This window comes from Aotus nancymaae, unplaced genomic scaffold, assembly GCF_030222135.1.
Source record: "Aotus nancymaae isolate 86718 unplaced genomic scaffold, 86718_ANA_hifiasm-v0.15.2.pri h1tg000001l, whole genome shotgun sequence".
In the NCBI taxonomy this organism is placed as follows: domain Eukaryota; kingdom Metazoa; phylum Chordata; class Mammalia; order Primates; family Aotidae; genus Aotus; species Aotus nancymaae.
In genome coordinates, this window is record NW_026988412.1 from 332,964 (window position 1) to 346,063 (window position 13,100).

The 13,100-nt window shown below is 44.4% G+C and overlaps 1 protein-coding gene across 14 annotated transcripts in view; it reads right to left on the minus strand.

The window, feature by feature from the left end:
- LOC105728299 (zinc finger protein 492-like) overlaps window positions 1-12,891 on the minus strand; it is a 28,203-nt gene extending 15,312 nt beyond the window's left edge. For 2 of the 14 annotated variants that reach the window (XM_064373024.1, XM_064373207.1), the window contains exons 1-6: window positions 12,611-12,891; window positions 9,965-10,155; window positions 9,387-9,508; window positions 9,042-9,095; window positions 6,650-6,722; window positions 2,850-3,029 (exon numbers count right to left, since the gene is read on the minus strand). Coding sequence is in view for 2 of the 14 variants with exons in the window: in XM_064373207.1 (XP_064229277.1) it covers window positions 2,850-3,029; window positions 6,650-6,722; window positions 9,042-9,095; window positions 9,387-9,390 (311 nt within the window). In the remaining 12 variants the exon portion in view is untranslated. Of the gene's footprint in view, window positions 3,030-6,649; window positions 6,723-9,041; window positions 9,096-9,386; window positions 9,509-9,731; window positions 9,770-9,964; window positions 10,156-12,610 lie in introns of all 14 variants that reach the window. The other 12 variants (XM_064373120.1, XM_064372843.1, XM_064372920.1 and 9 more) reach the window with 10 other exon arrangements.
- Window positions 12,892-13,100: the final 209 nt, after the last annotated feature.

A 13,100-nucleotide genomic window follows, 5' to 3' on the forward strand; every position in this document is an offset into this window, starting at 1 on the left:
AAAAAAGAAAAGAAGAAGAAGAAGAAGAAAAGTTTGTGTTACACTACTAAGTCTGAAGTGGTGTGTTATATAGCATCAGTAACTGGTGAACAATGACTGATTTACCCACATTTGTTTATGTTATATTACACACACATACACACTTTTTTTTCTTTAGAGGTGAGGTCTTGCTGTGTTGTCCAGGCTGGTCTTGAACTCCTGGCCTCAAGTGGTCCTCATATCTCAGCCTCCCAAAGTGCTGGTATTACAGACATGAGCCACTGCACCTGGCCTATACCCACATATTTTTTAAAAAATTTTTTTGGCTCACACCTTTAATCCCAACATTTTGGAAGGCCGAGGTGGGAGATCATCTAAGGTCAGGAGTTTGAGACCAGCATGACCAACATGGAGAAACCCTGTCTCCACTAAAAATATAAAATTAGCTGGATGTGGTAGTGCATGCCTGTAATGTTAGCTACTCGGGAGGCTGAGGCAGGAGAATTGCTTGAACCTGGAAGGCGGAAGTTGCGGTGAGCCAAGATTGTGCCATTGCACTCCAGCCTGGGAAACAGAAGTAAAACTCCACCTCAAAAAAATAAAAAATAAAAAAACTGTGGAGTCAGTCTTGCTCTGTTGCCCAGGATGGAATGCAGTGGTATGATCTTGGCTCACTGAAGCCTTTGTTCCCCCGGGGTTCAAGCAATTCACCACACCTGGCTGATTTTTTGTGTATTTTGTACAGACGAGGTTTCACCATGAGCAATTTTCCAGGGAGCCTGAGACTAGCCTGGTCAAGATGGTGAAACCTGTCTCTACTACAAATAAAAAAATTAGGCTGCTTTGGTGACACATGCCTGTAATCCCAGCTACTCGGGAGACCGAGGGAGGACAATCACTTGAACCTGGGAGGTGGAGTTTGCAGTGAGCCGATATTGTAGTATTGAACTCCAGCTTGGGCAACAGTGAGATTTGTCTTGAAATGATGATAACAATACCAGGCAAGAACAACAGCACCAAACAAATAAAAACTGATAGTAATACATACGATCACACAAGTATTCAGAGACATATTATAATCTGGAAACCACGTATCTGTTCCCTCGGCTATCCCATAGCAAATGCAGCCAAAGGGTCTCCACAGGTTTCCTAATCACAGTCATATGTTCCTATTAAGGCTCAATATTATACATGCCCTGACACTGGGCAAAAACAAGGTGGGCTTAATGGATTAACTGCAAATTCCCTGCCCCATTGTACTCCTTTGAATAAGGTTCCCTATCCGAACCACTCCCCTCAGAGGCAGGACAGAGTACCTGCATACTGCGTAGTAGCGAGTGTCAGGTTTCTGCCACCCTGCAGAATTATTCAAACAAGCCAATCACACCCTCCTTCAAGAACCAGGGGTTACCTCCCATCCTCTTGCTACTACAAAGCATCCTGGAAAAGTCTCCACCTGATTACTCTGCTCCTGAGTGCAACACACTCTACCCTGCATGGTGTGCTGGGCTCTCCCTTCCTGCGTCATAAGAATGGGTAATTAACAAACCCATGTTCATCTCATCTATCCAGTGTCAGCTATCATGTGCTTTGCAATAATCTGCACTTTCTAATTATTGAGAGACATCTGAATCCTGTGCTCCTGGGTGTAGGATTTTAGAAAAAAGTGCACTCAGAATGGGTAGGTAATTTGTAGACACAGCATCAAACCTCACCAAGGCCTTCACAAACCGAAAGTGGAACAGCCAGAAAAATGACTGCCAGTTCTAGTCACCGGACCAGCTACAAGACCCAGGTAGAGACGGAGAAAGAGGCTCACCAAGAAGAGGCAGACGTGCAAGAAACCACCCTCCAGTGAATGAGGCACTTCCATCCAAAGACACACACGGCAGTCGCATTGGAGCACACAGCCCCAGCAATTTTTTTCAGAGGCTGCAGCCCAAACAAGAGCGGAGCACCATCTGCCTTGACAATGCACATGCACCAATTATGAGCTGGTGCTCACATCATAGGGACTGCCACCGCTGCCCAGAGATGAGTCCTTGACACTTTCCCAAGCCGAGCCTTCTGCGTCAGCATGTCGGACTCTGGGCTAAGGCCAGTCCTCACCAGAACGTGGACAGAATAGTCTCTGGAGGCCAGGATTCACAGAGGGTTGACCAGAAGGCAGAAACTTCAGGAAGAATGTGAAAAAGCAGTGAAGGATCCCAGCCTCAGGCCTGTGCAAATGGTTTGCAGGCAAGTCTCCCAAAAAGTCGGACCTCTGGGATTTGGAAGACAGGTCTGCCCGTGTGCCTACGTGCTGCTCTCACACGAGGATTGTTGTGGCAGACAGAACCGGCAGCTTCAGTGGCTGCATGAGGATGTTGCAGTGTCTGTGTGTGTGTTTCTATATCTTTCTTTCTCTCATTTCTTCCTCTCCCCTTTCTCGCTCTTTCTCTGTCCATCTCTGTGTCCATGTATGTTGGGGTACATGTGCCCTGAGCGCTGGAGGACTGTTTCTTGCACATCGGCCTGTTCTGGTGAGCCTGTCTCCATGTCTCTGCCTGGGTCACGTGGCTGGTTGTCAGTCATTCTGCTTGCAGTTTCAGTTTAAATTTGTGAGGGCCTGGGCAACATGGGGAGCTTGGTTAAACCCAAAAAAGTTCAAATAACCTCCCCATCCTGAATGGCCTCTTTACTATGATCAAGATGACCACACCCTAGCTAAAAAACAAAAGCCTCGCAGGAGCTAACTCATACCCCTACAGGAGGGGTGCCCGCCAACCTCAATGATGGTTCTCACTCCTCTTGCCCTCTGCCCTCATTGAAAAAATCTAGCCACAACTCAAAACAGCATTGACAGCATCATGTCTACAAATACAAGGTACCATGCAGAGAGTGCTGCATCAAGTAGAGAGTTGAGCTCGCTGAGTGTCCATCTTCGTCCATCTGTGTTGCTATAACCACACAGGCTGGGTGATTTATAAGCAGAGTTTATTTGGCTTACAGGTGTGGGCCCTGGGAAGGTGAGCGGCCTCCATCTGGTGAAGGCCTTGCTGTGTCTCATCCTATCATGGAAGGTGGAAGGGCAAGAGAATGACCACGTATGAGGGGAGGGAGAAAAAGAAAGGAAAGAAGGCCAACTTCATCCTTTTATCAGGAGTGCACTTCCCAAGATAACTAACCCACTCTGCCTTTATCCATTTATGGTGGCAGAGCCTTTATGACCTAATCACATCTGAAAGGTTCTACTGCTCAATACTGTGGCATTAGAGATTGAGGTTTTAACACACAAACTTAGGGGAACACATTCAAACCACAGCAGTCCCATGTAAACCTTTCAGAAAACCTGTGTGACTGGCACTCTGGAATCTCTCTTTTCCACCCTCTCTCATGGCAACTCTAACATCCTGTTCCCTCATCATTTTCCATACGAGCATAGGAAAGAACACAATCACTATACCTATTTTTGAAGAACCTTTCCTATACTAAAATAACTTTGGCCGGGCATGGCAGCTCATGCTCGTAATCTCAGCACTTTGGGAGGCCGAGGCGGGTGGATCATGAGGTCAGAAGTTCAATACCAGCCTGGCCAACATGATAAAACTCCGTCTCTACTAGAAATACAAAAATTAGCCGGACATGGTGTCAGACGCCTGTAATCCCAGCTGCTCAAGAGGCTGAGGCAGCAGAATTGCTTGAACCTGGGCAGCAGAGTTTGCAGTGAGCTTAGATCATGCCATTGTACTCCAGTCTGGGTGACAGAGTGAGACTCCATCTCAAAAATAAATAAATAAATAAAATAATGCTATCAATCAAGTGTTTTTTTTTTTTTTTTAAAGACAGAGTCTCGCTCTTGTGGTCCAGGCTAAAGTGCAATGGTGCAATGTTGGCTCACTGCAACTTCCACCTCCTTGGTTCAAGTGATTCTTCTGCCTCAGCCTCCCGAGTAGATGGGACTATACAGGCATGTATCACCATGCCCCGCTAATTTTTTATATTTTTAATAGAGATGGGGTTTCACCATGTTAGCCAGGATGGTGCCTCATAATCCTTTTGCCTTGGTCTCCCAAAGTGCTGGGATTACAGGCATGAGCCACTGCACCCGGTCTCAAATAGAAATTTGTAAAATTAATTTTCATTTTTGATATTAACAAATATAATTTTTTTTTCTTGAGATGGAGTTTTGCTCTTACTCCCAGGCTGGAATGAAGTGGCATGATCCTGGCTCACTGCAACCTTTGCCTCCTGGGTTTAGGCGATTCTCCTCACTCAGCCTCCCCAGTTGCTGGGATTCTAGGTAGTCCCAACCATCCTCAGTCAATTTTTTTTTTTTTGAAATGGAGTTATGCTCTTGATGCCCAAGATGGATTGCAATGCTGCAGTTTCAGCTCACTGCACCTCCACCTCACAGGTTCAAGAGATTCTTTTGCCTCTGCCTCCCAAGGAGCTGGGATTACAGGAATATGCCACCACATCCAGCTAATTTTGCATTTTTAGTAGACATGAGGTTTTGCCATATTCACCAGCCTGGTTTTAAACCCTTGACATCAGATGATCCACCTGCCTCGGCCTCCTAAAGTGCTGGGATTACAGGCGTGAACCACAACATCTTGCCAATTTTTTTTATTTTTAGTAGAGACAGGATTTCATCATGTTTGCCAGGCTGGTCTTAAACTCCTCACCTCAGGAGTTTGATCCACCTGCCTTGGCCTTCCAAAGTGCTAGGATTATAGGCATGAATCTACTGGGCCAGGCCATGAACGTGAAATTCTATATTAGTTTAATAAAAACTAAAATACACAGAAAACAAAAATAAATACCAAAAATGTTCAATGATGCAAAGCAACAGGTAGAGTGAGATCTTTCTTTCTTTCTTTTTTTTTTTTTTGAGACGGAGTTTCGCTCTTGTTACCCAGGCTGGAGTGCAATGGCGCGATCTCGGCTCACCACAACCTCTGCCTCCTGGGTTCAGGCAATTCTCCTGCCTCAGCCTCCTGAGTGGCTGGGATTACAGGCACGTGCCACCGTGCTCAGCTAATTTTTTTGTATTTTTAGTAGAGACAGGGTTTCACCAAGTTGACCAGGATGGTCTTGATCTATTGACCTCATGATCCACCCGCCTCGGCCTCCCAAAGTGCTGGGATTACAGGCTTGAGCCACCGCGCCCAGCGAGATCTTTCATCCTAAAATATATAGGCCTAAATATGTTATTTCAAAAATCAAGCAGAAACCTAAAGGGCTCTATACACAACTTTTTTTTTCCAGGTTTTAGACTCAGACTGAATTTTTTAAAATGCACACCTTTTAAAATAAGCTTTTTGGCTGCACACAGTAGCTCACCTGTAATCCCAGAACTTTGGGAAACCAAGGCGGATGAATCATCTGAGATCATGAGTTCAAGACCAGCCTGGCCAACATAGCAAAACCCTGTCTCTGCTAAACACACAAAAATTAGCCGGATGTGGTGGCTCACATCTGTAATCCCAGCTACTACTCGAGAGGCTGAGGCAGGAGAATCACTTAAACCTGGAAGGCAGATGTTGCAGTGAGCTCAGGACATGGCACTGTACTGTAGCCAGGGTGACAGAGTGAGACGTCTTAAATATAAACAAATTTGCTGGGCGCAGTGGCTCAAGCCTATAATCCCAGCACTCTGGGAGGCCGAGGCGGGTGGATCATGAAGTCAACAGATCGAGACCAACCTGGTCAACATGATGAAACCCCGTCTCTACTAAAAATACAAAAATTAGCTGGGCATGGTGGCACGTGCCTGTAGTCCCAGCTACTCAGGAGGCTGAGGCAGGAGAATTGCCTGAACCCAGGAGGCGGAGGTTGAGGTGAGCCGAGATCGCACCATTGCACTCCAGCCTGGGTAAAAAGAGCAAAACTCCATCTCAAAAAATAAATAAGTAAATAAATTTTAAAAAGGCATGGTTTCCAGTTTAACTCTAAAATTAATTGGAAATTATGACAAGAAAGATGTACTCAAAAAACAAGAAAAGTACGTAAATCACTAAGGTATCAAAGAAAACAATTGTTCTTACATTACAAATAAACTTTGCAAATAAATTACAAAAAGGTATGCCTTGTATTGCAAATAAGTTGCAAAAAGGTACGTTACGTGTTCTGGGAAAACACTAAAATGAGGATGAGAGGAAAACTGTGACCTTTGAATGTAAGACAGAAAAAATCAGGGCAGGGTGTTAAGAAATTGGAAATGATTCTCCATATTAAAGGAACACAAGAGACAGAGAGGAGAGAAGGACACGATAATATCAGACTCCAGGGGTGTAGGGGTAGACGGGAATAAAGGAGGCAGAGAGAGCCGTGGGGATGTACATAAAATCACTGTCCAGAGCTGTGCTGTCCAATAAGGCAGCCACTTGCCACGTGCAGCTGCTGAGCACTGGAAAGATGGCTAGTCCAACCTGAGAAGTGCTGTAAGTGTAAAACACATTTTTAAAACATTCTGAATACTTGGTATAAAAGAAAGAATGGACCCGTGTGGTGGCTCACATCTGTAATCGCAGCACTGTGGAAGGCCAAGGCGGGAGGATTGCTTGAGCCAGGAATTTGAGATCCCTCTGGGCAACATAGCAATACTCCATCTCTTCAGGAAGCAAAAAAAAAAAAAAAAAAAAAAAATATGGCTAAGCACAGTGGCTCATGCCTGTAATCTCAGCACCTTGGGAGGCCAATGTGGGTAGATTGCTTGAGCTCTGGAGTTTGAAACCAGCGTGGACATGGCAAAACCCTGTCTTAACAAAAAAATACAAAAATTAGTCACATGATGGCACATGTTTGTGGTCCTAGCTACTTGAGAGGCTGAGGTGGGAGGATCATTTGAGTCCCAGAGGTAGAGGCTGCAGTGAGCCGAGATTGTGCCACTACACTCCAGTCTGAGTAACAGAATGAGACCATGTCTTTAAAAAAAGAAAAATTAGCTGGACATGGTGGTGTATACTTCTAGTTTGAACTACTAGGAAGGCTGAGGAAGGAGGATCTCTTGAGCCCAGGAGTTTGAGGCTGCAGTGAGCTATGCTCCTGCCACTCACTGCATTCTAGCCTGGGCAACAAAGCAAGACCCTGTCTTAAAAAAAAATAAATAAGAGGGCCGGGCGCGGTGGCTCACGCCTGTAATCCCAGCACTTTGGGAGGCCGAGGCGGGTGGTTCACGAGGTCAAGAGATCGAGACCATCCCAGTCAACATGGTGAAACTCTGTCTCTACTAAAAATACAAAAAATTAGCTGGGCATGGTGGCGTGTGCCTGTAGTCCCAGCTACTCAGGAGGCTGAGGCAGGAGAATTGCCTGAACCCAGGAGGTGGAGGTTGCAGTGAGCCAAGATCGCGCCATTGCACTCCAGCCTGGGTAACAAGAGAGAAACTCCGTCTCAAAAAAAAAAATAAAAAAATAAAAAATAAATAAATAAATAAGAAAAACTGTAAACTGCATCACTAATAATTTGCATTTTGGTAAGATGTTGAAGTGACATTTTGGATAATGCTAACATTTTAGGTGAAATAAAACATTAATTTCACCTGTTTCTTTTGAACTTTTCTAAAAAGTGATTACTAGACAATGTAAACTGACTTATGTGTCTGGCATTGTATTTCTATTGGAAACCACTACCCTAGAGAGAAATGGTCTCTAGGGAGGCAGAAACATGAGAACCACAATAGAGGTGGATGGATGGAAGTGACAGACACATCTGGTGGGTACCTTCAGGTGCTGATAGTGGGGACCCAGGAGATTCAGGTGTGGACAGGCCCCCATCTATGCATAGCAGGAGAGGAGCATGGCTGACACTGGGGCGCTGAACTGACACACAGAACTACTCAGCTTTATACACATGTGAAAAAGATACTGTGAAGTCACTGACAGCCCACAGAACACATTGTAATAAAAATGAGAAAATCAAAAAATAAACATAAATAAATAAAAATAAATGAGAAAATCACTTAGGACAAATACTACATAAATACCCAATACAAAAGTTGGCTGGCTTAAGAGACAGGACCCCTTCTCCCTAATACAGGTTCACATTATAAAAGAATTGAGGGTCCAAATCAAGAAGCTGAGACTGCTGTGATGGTTCATTTTAAAGCAGGAAGCTCATTTCCATGCTGGGGTTGACGGTGCCCTCTACCGTTCCCTCTGCGCTTTGCCCTTTTTTATTAAAAGAGGCCTTTCATGTTATGTTAGAAATCTGTAGCAGAGGCTCAGTGCAGTGGCTCACGCCTGTAATCCCAGCAATTTGCAAGGTGGAGGTGGGCAAATCACTCGGCCAACATGGTAAAACCCCATCTCTATTACAAATACAAAAACCAGCCAGGTGTGGTGGCTCACGCCTGTAATCCTAGCTACTAGGGAGGCTGAGACAGGAGAATCACTTGAACCCAGGAGGCAGAGGCTGCAGTGAGCTGACATCACAGCACTGCACTCCAGCCTGGGAAATAGAGCAAGACTCTGTCTCAAGAACAAAAAAATCATAACAGAAAGAAAACTAAGGAAAAACTGAATTTGGATGTTTAAGAAAGCAACGTTCAGAATTAACTGCTAAAGAGAATCAATCTTGATGGAAAATATAAAACACTTCTTCGGGAACATTAAAGAAAATTCTAAAGACCAAAACTTTTGGAATTAGATTAACTGAAATGGCAGTTTAATCCTCCTGAAGAAACTTTAATTCCTCACCAACAGTGCTTCAAAGCTAAGAGCAGAAAATTACTTTTTATAGCTTTTTACAAGCATTAAAGCTAAAAATGTAAAATCAGATCTTTCTCTGACAGAAACTTCTCCTCAAAACAGGAGAAGCCTAAAGGACTTCAACCTGGAAACTACTCAGGGAATATGAAATATTCCCTCTGGGGATATCTACAATTGAAATCTGGCAGTAATTTAAAAAAATACCAGATAACTCATTGGGTATGGCTGGAGCCTCATGTCTACAGATGAGTCATTTTATATGCTGAGATCTGAACAAGATGATTATAACCCCTTAAAATGATGTACACAAAATAAAAACAGAATAAATTAAAAGAGAACACAGATGACTGGTTTAAAGGATCTACTTACTTAGTTTCCTCTGGTCTTCAGGTCTCCTCACTGCTAGGGGATCCAGGCGCAGCTCTAGACCAAGAAATGGGAGGATTTTAGAGTGACTGGTGATTTCTGTATCATCTACAGTAAGGAAACATTCTCAGCAGTTTATGCAAAAAGTAACAAAACCGTTGCAGACGACAAAGACTAGGTAACACATATACTATCTCCCAAATACCTACCCACAAGCTGAATGACTTTAAACTGTTAGGAGCATCAGCTCTAATCACCATGATATGAGGTCACAATCAAACCATCAAGCACTAAGCAGACGGTATGCTTCCACTTCTAATCTATGGTGTGGAGAGGCACAGAGCTTACCCATTGGGGCATTGCATCAGAAGAGATGCAGATGCATCGGGGTGTGTGTTTGAATGCAGCGATCAGACTTCCATCCCCACAGCTCCTCTGTCCACTGGCACTGCAGTCTGTGGCCTCAGGTCCTTTGGGGGACACAGTGGGGAAGTAACCCACATGCCAGTGACACCACAGGGAAAGAGACACTGCAGCACTTTGCCCTGATTTCTGAGGGGTCTTCTCTCTTTTTTCTTTGGGTTATGTGTAGACTTCCCTACTGTCCCCCGATCACTCTTTTGCCACACAACACCATAGCTTAAGTCACCAGCTAGGACTTTCCTGGTGTAACTACTGAAAGGTGAGCCTCACCTGTTCAATCTCTATACTGATTCCTTCAAAATCTGGACCTAGAAGAATAAACAAACAAGATCTCCCTGAGCTAGTTTGGCTTCCTTCTCGGGGGAATCCCTTAAGTAGTATCAGCCCCTCTTTGCTCAACAACTCCCTGTGACCCTCCTTCAGGAACACAGGGCAAATCCCACCAGCTCCACACACTATAGTGCAGTACAGACCCACAGAGAACAAGATCCAAGAGAACTCACCATAATACACACTCAGGGAGGGGTGTCCATCATCAAATGTTCAAGCTTGCAGTGGGTCGGGGAGGGTAGTGGGTCCTGAGCTCGATTTCCGTGGATGTGGGAGGTGGGCATTAGGCTTTGAGGAGATGTGTAGGCCCAAATTACATCTGTGCAAACTCACACACAATGAAGACTACACCAGGTCAGGTGAGCTGGTTTAGAAAGGACAGAAAGCAGAGGAAGTGGATGAAAATGTGACAGGGCTTCTCTGTAAACTGTGAGGGCAATAAATGCCAGTAATACCCCAGGAAGTGTTTATAGCAGCATTTCTTCCATTAACAGGGCAAAGTTAGAGCAGCAAGGACGAGATGAGGGCCAGGCGCTTCCCCTGGAGCAACTGATGTAAACCTGGAAATCAGCCACCCTCGGTGTCATCATTTTCCTCATGATGAATCAAACTGAGACATCCATGGATGAGTTCAGCATCAGAAAACTAATAAATAAAGCCAGAGTCCCAGGCATATACTGAATGCTCTTGACTAAAAATCAAGTGCACTCGGTAAGCGCAAAAAAACTCACTTTCCACATATTTTAAGTTATCCTCTCTGGTAGGTATTTGCTCTGTAAATTACATACAACAGAAGAAAAAGAAGAAAATAAAAACTCAGGAGAGGAAACATACTTTTAAATCCATGAATAGTGAAATAAGAAAACATCCTTGAGAATCTATGAGAATATGCAAGGAAAATGCAATATACATGAGCGTAAAAAGGCCATTTGGCAAAGCCTACAAAATGACTCCAAAATACAAGGAAACTTAAATGTATCGAAAACAGATGAATAGAAAAGAAGCTCCTGATTCCTATTGAGATGAGAAAAATATCAGCACAAACAGAACAAAATCGAGCCAAAAAAAAAAAAAGCTACAGGCCAATTTCTCAATTTCTTTTATATATCATTGCATTTTAGGTTCCTATTCAATTTCTAATTAGCTGTTAGGTCTAAAATGAGAAAGTCCTGCCCTCATCAATAAACCAGAGCAAAAACTGTGCATTTCAAATAGTAGAGGAAGTAGGTGGGGATGAGCCTTTTCTGTGCAGGACCCTTCTAACATATGGGAGAGTCTTTGACCCCTCCTCAGAATAATGCCATCAACTACAGAAAACACAATTTATAGAATTTCAAGAGACGAATTACTCAAAAATGCAGCTATCAGAATATTTTAATTGTGTCTGATATATTAATAGGCATGAACATTTCTTGTCACTCCTCCCTCTGAGAGGTGGAATTGATGTCTTTCCTGTCTCCCTGGTCCTGGGTGCATTTCCTGTGCTACCTCCTAAAAAAAAAACACTCAGCATTTGTCCTGGAGCCCTGAGCCACCTAAGATTTCTGACTACCCTGAGACTGCCAGGCTGTCAGGAATGCAAGGCCATATGGAAACACTACACGTAGGCACTCAGTCCCAGCTGAGCCTCTTCCAACATCCCAGGCCAGGTATCAGATGTGAGGGAACAAGTCTCCCAATGGTTCAAGGCTATCTGGATATGCTGTCAGACGACATAAAAACTGCTGTTGTCTCACTGCTAACAATGCTTCATACCTGAGGAGTTTACAGCCTATATTCAAGATGGAAGGACACATCACATTTTGGAACTGGGGGTAATAAATCCAGAGGTAGAAGCAGTTGAAGGCATCAAGGTTTCTCATGAAAGAGATGAGGGTTATGAACTCAAGTGTAGACAAAAAAAGAGAGAGGAATAAATGGTAGCTCAGCAGGGAGGTCAGGGGGAGAGCCAGTCTCAGTTTCCAGACATCCAGGGAAGGGAGACGCATCTGAGTAATGGATTGAGAGGGTCAGTATGAAGATCTGGGGAAATATCAAGGAGAAACATTAGTGGCAAATGCTGGGCATTTCCAGAGCTCTGACGCAGCCACAGAAACTGAATGTTAGGTACAATGTCAGAAGCAGAGGGATGCTGAAAATTAAGAGCAAGGCCAATGAAGAATGTGGGGGCTGTTTTATAAAGCACCGAATCTGTACACTTCATGAAGATAGGGTCCTGGAGCCTATAGGAGGTGTCTCATTCACACCTATGAAATAAATCCTATGACAGAAAGAGATCCACCAACTAACATTTTAAAGGACTTAGGAAGAGAGTGTCATTACCTTAGATATATAAAAAAAATCAAAGCTAGGATTATAGTTCATAAGGGAAATCCCAAAGCCTCCTTAACTGGCTGTTTCACAAAAGTTACTCTATATACATGCCTTAAAAATAAGGTTTTAAAGACATTGGGGAAAATACTAATACGAAGATATCAAAACCAGAAACTTATTTTCTTCAAAACAATTCCAAACTAACTGGCTGTGCCTTTCACAGAAATTTCCCTCAGGAAATATCATTTTATAAAGCCTGAGAAGTTGCTGCTCTTAGGACAACCATCAAAACTAAAAATTGATTTAATTAGCAACAATAATAAAATGCCATTTTAACTGGCGGTCCTTATCAGAGACATTCCACTAAATAATAAAACTGGCAAAAGTAAGATTTTTTAAAATCCGCCAGTCACTCCCTTCCCTCAAGGCGTTCTGCAACAAAACATCTGCCTAAAAATAAAAGGGTGTTTTACCAAGCGGCCTGAATTTAAAAAAACCGTTTTTACCTTTAACCTCGAGACACTACAGGTCAGAGGTCGGGAAACTACCTCAGCCCCAGCGCGAGCGCCCACGAGTCCGGAGGGCCGATGCACAAGGGCCCAGATGGAGCCCGAGTCCCAGTTCCGCCGTGGCGATGGCCGATTTCCCAGCCGCGGACGCCGAAGGCAAGGACTCCACACAGCTGACCCTCCAGCGTCCCCTATCCAGCGGCGATGGGCCGAACAGCCCAAGTCCGCTTAATCTGCTCTCCGCTGTGACCCTGGCTGCCGTCTGCAGACTAGGCGCGCGCCGAGCTTCCGGAAACGAAAGGGCGGGCTTCCGGAAACGAAAGGGCGGGCTTCCGGAAACGAAAGGGCGGGCTTCCGGAAACGAAAGGGCGGGCTTCCGGAAACGAAAGGGCGGGCTTCCGGAAACGAAAGGGCGGGCTTCCGGAAACGGTGACCAATGGGAAACGCTATCAGCTGTTCCTAGGCGGACAGTTCCTTTCCTGGCAAC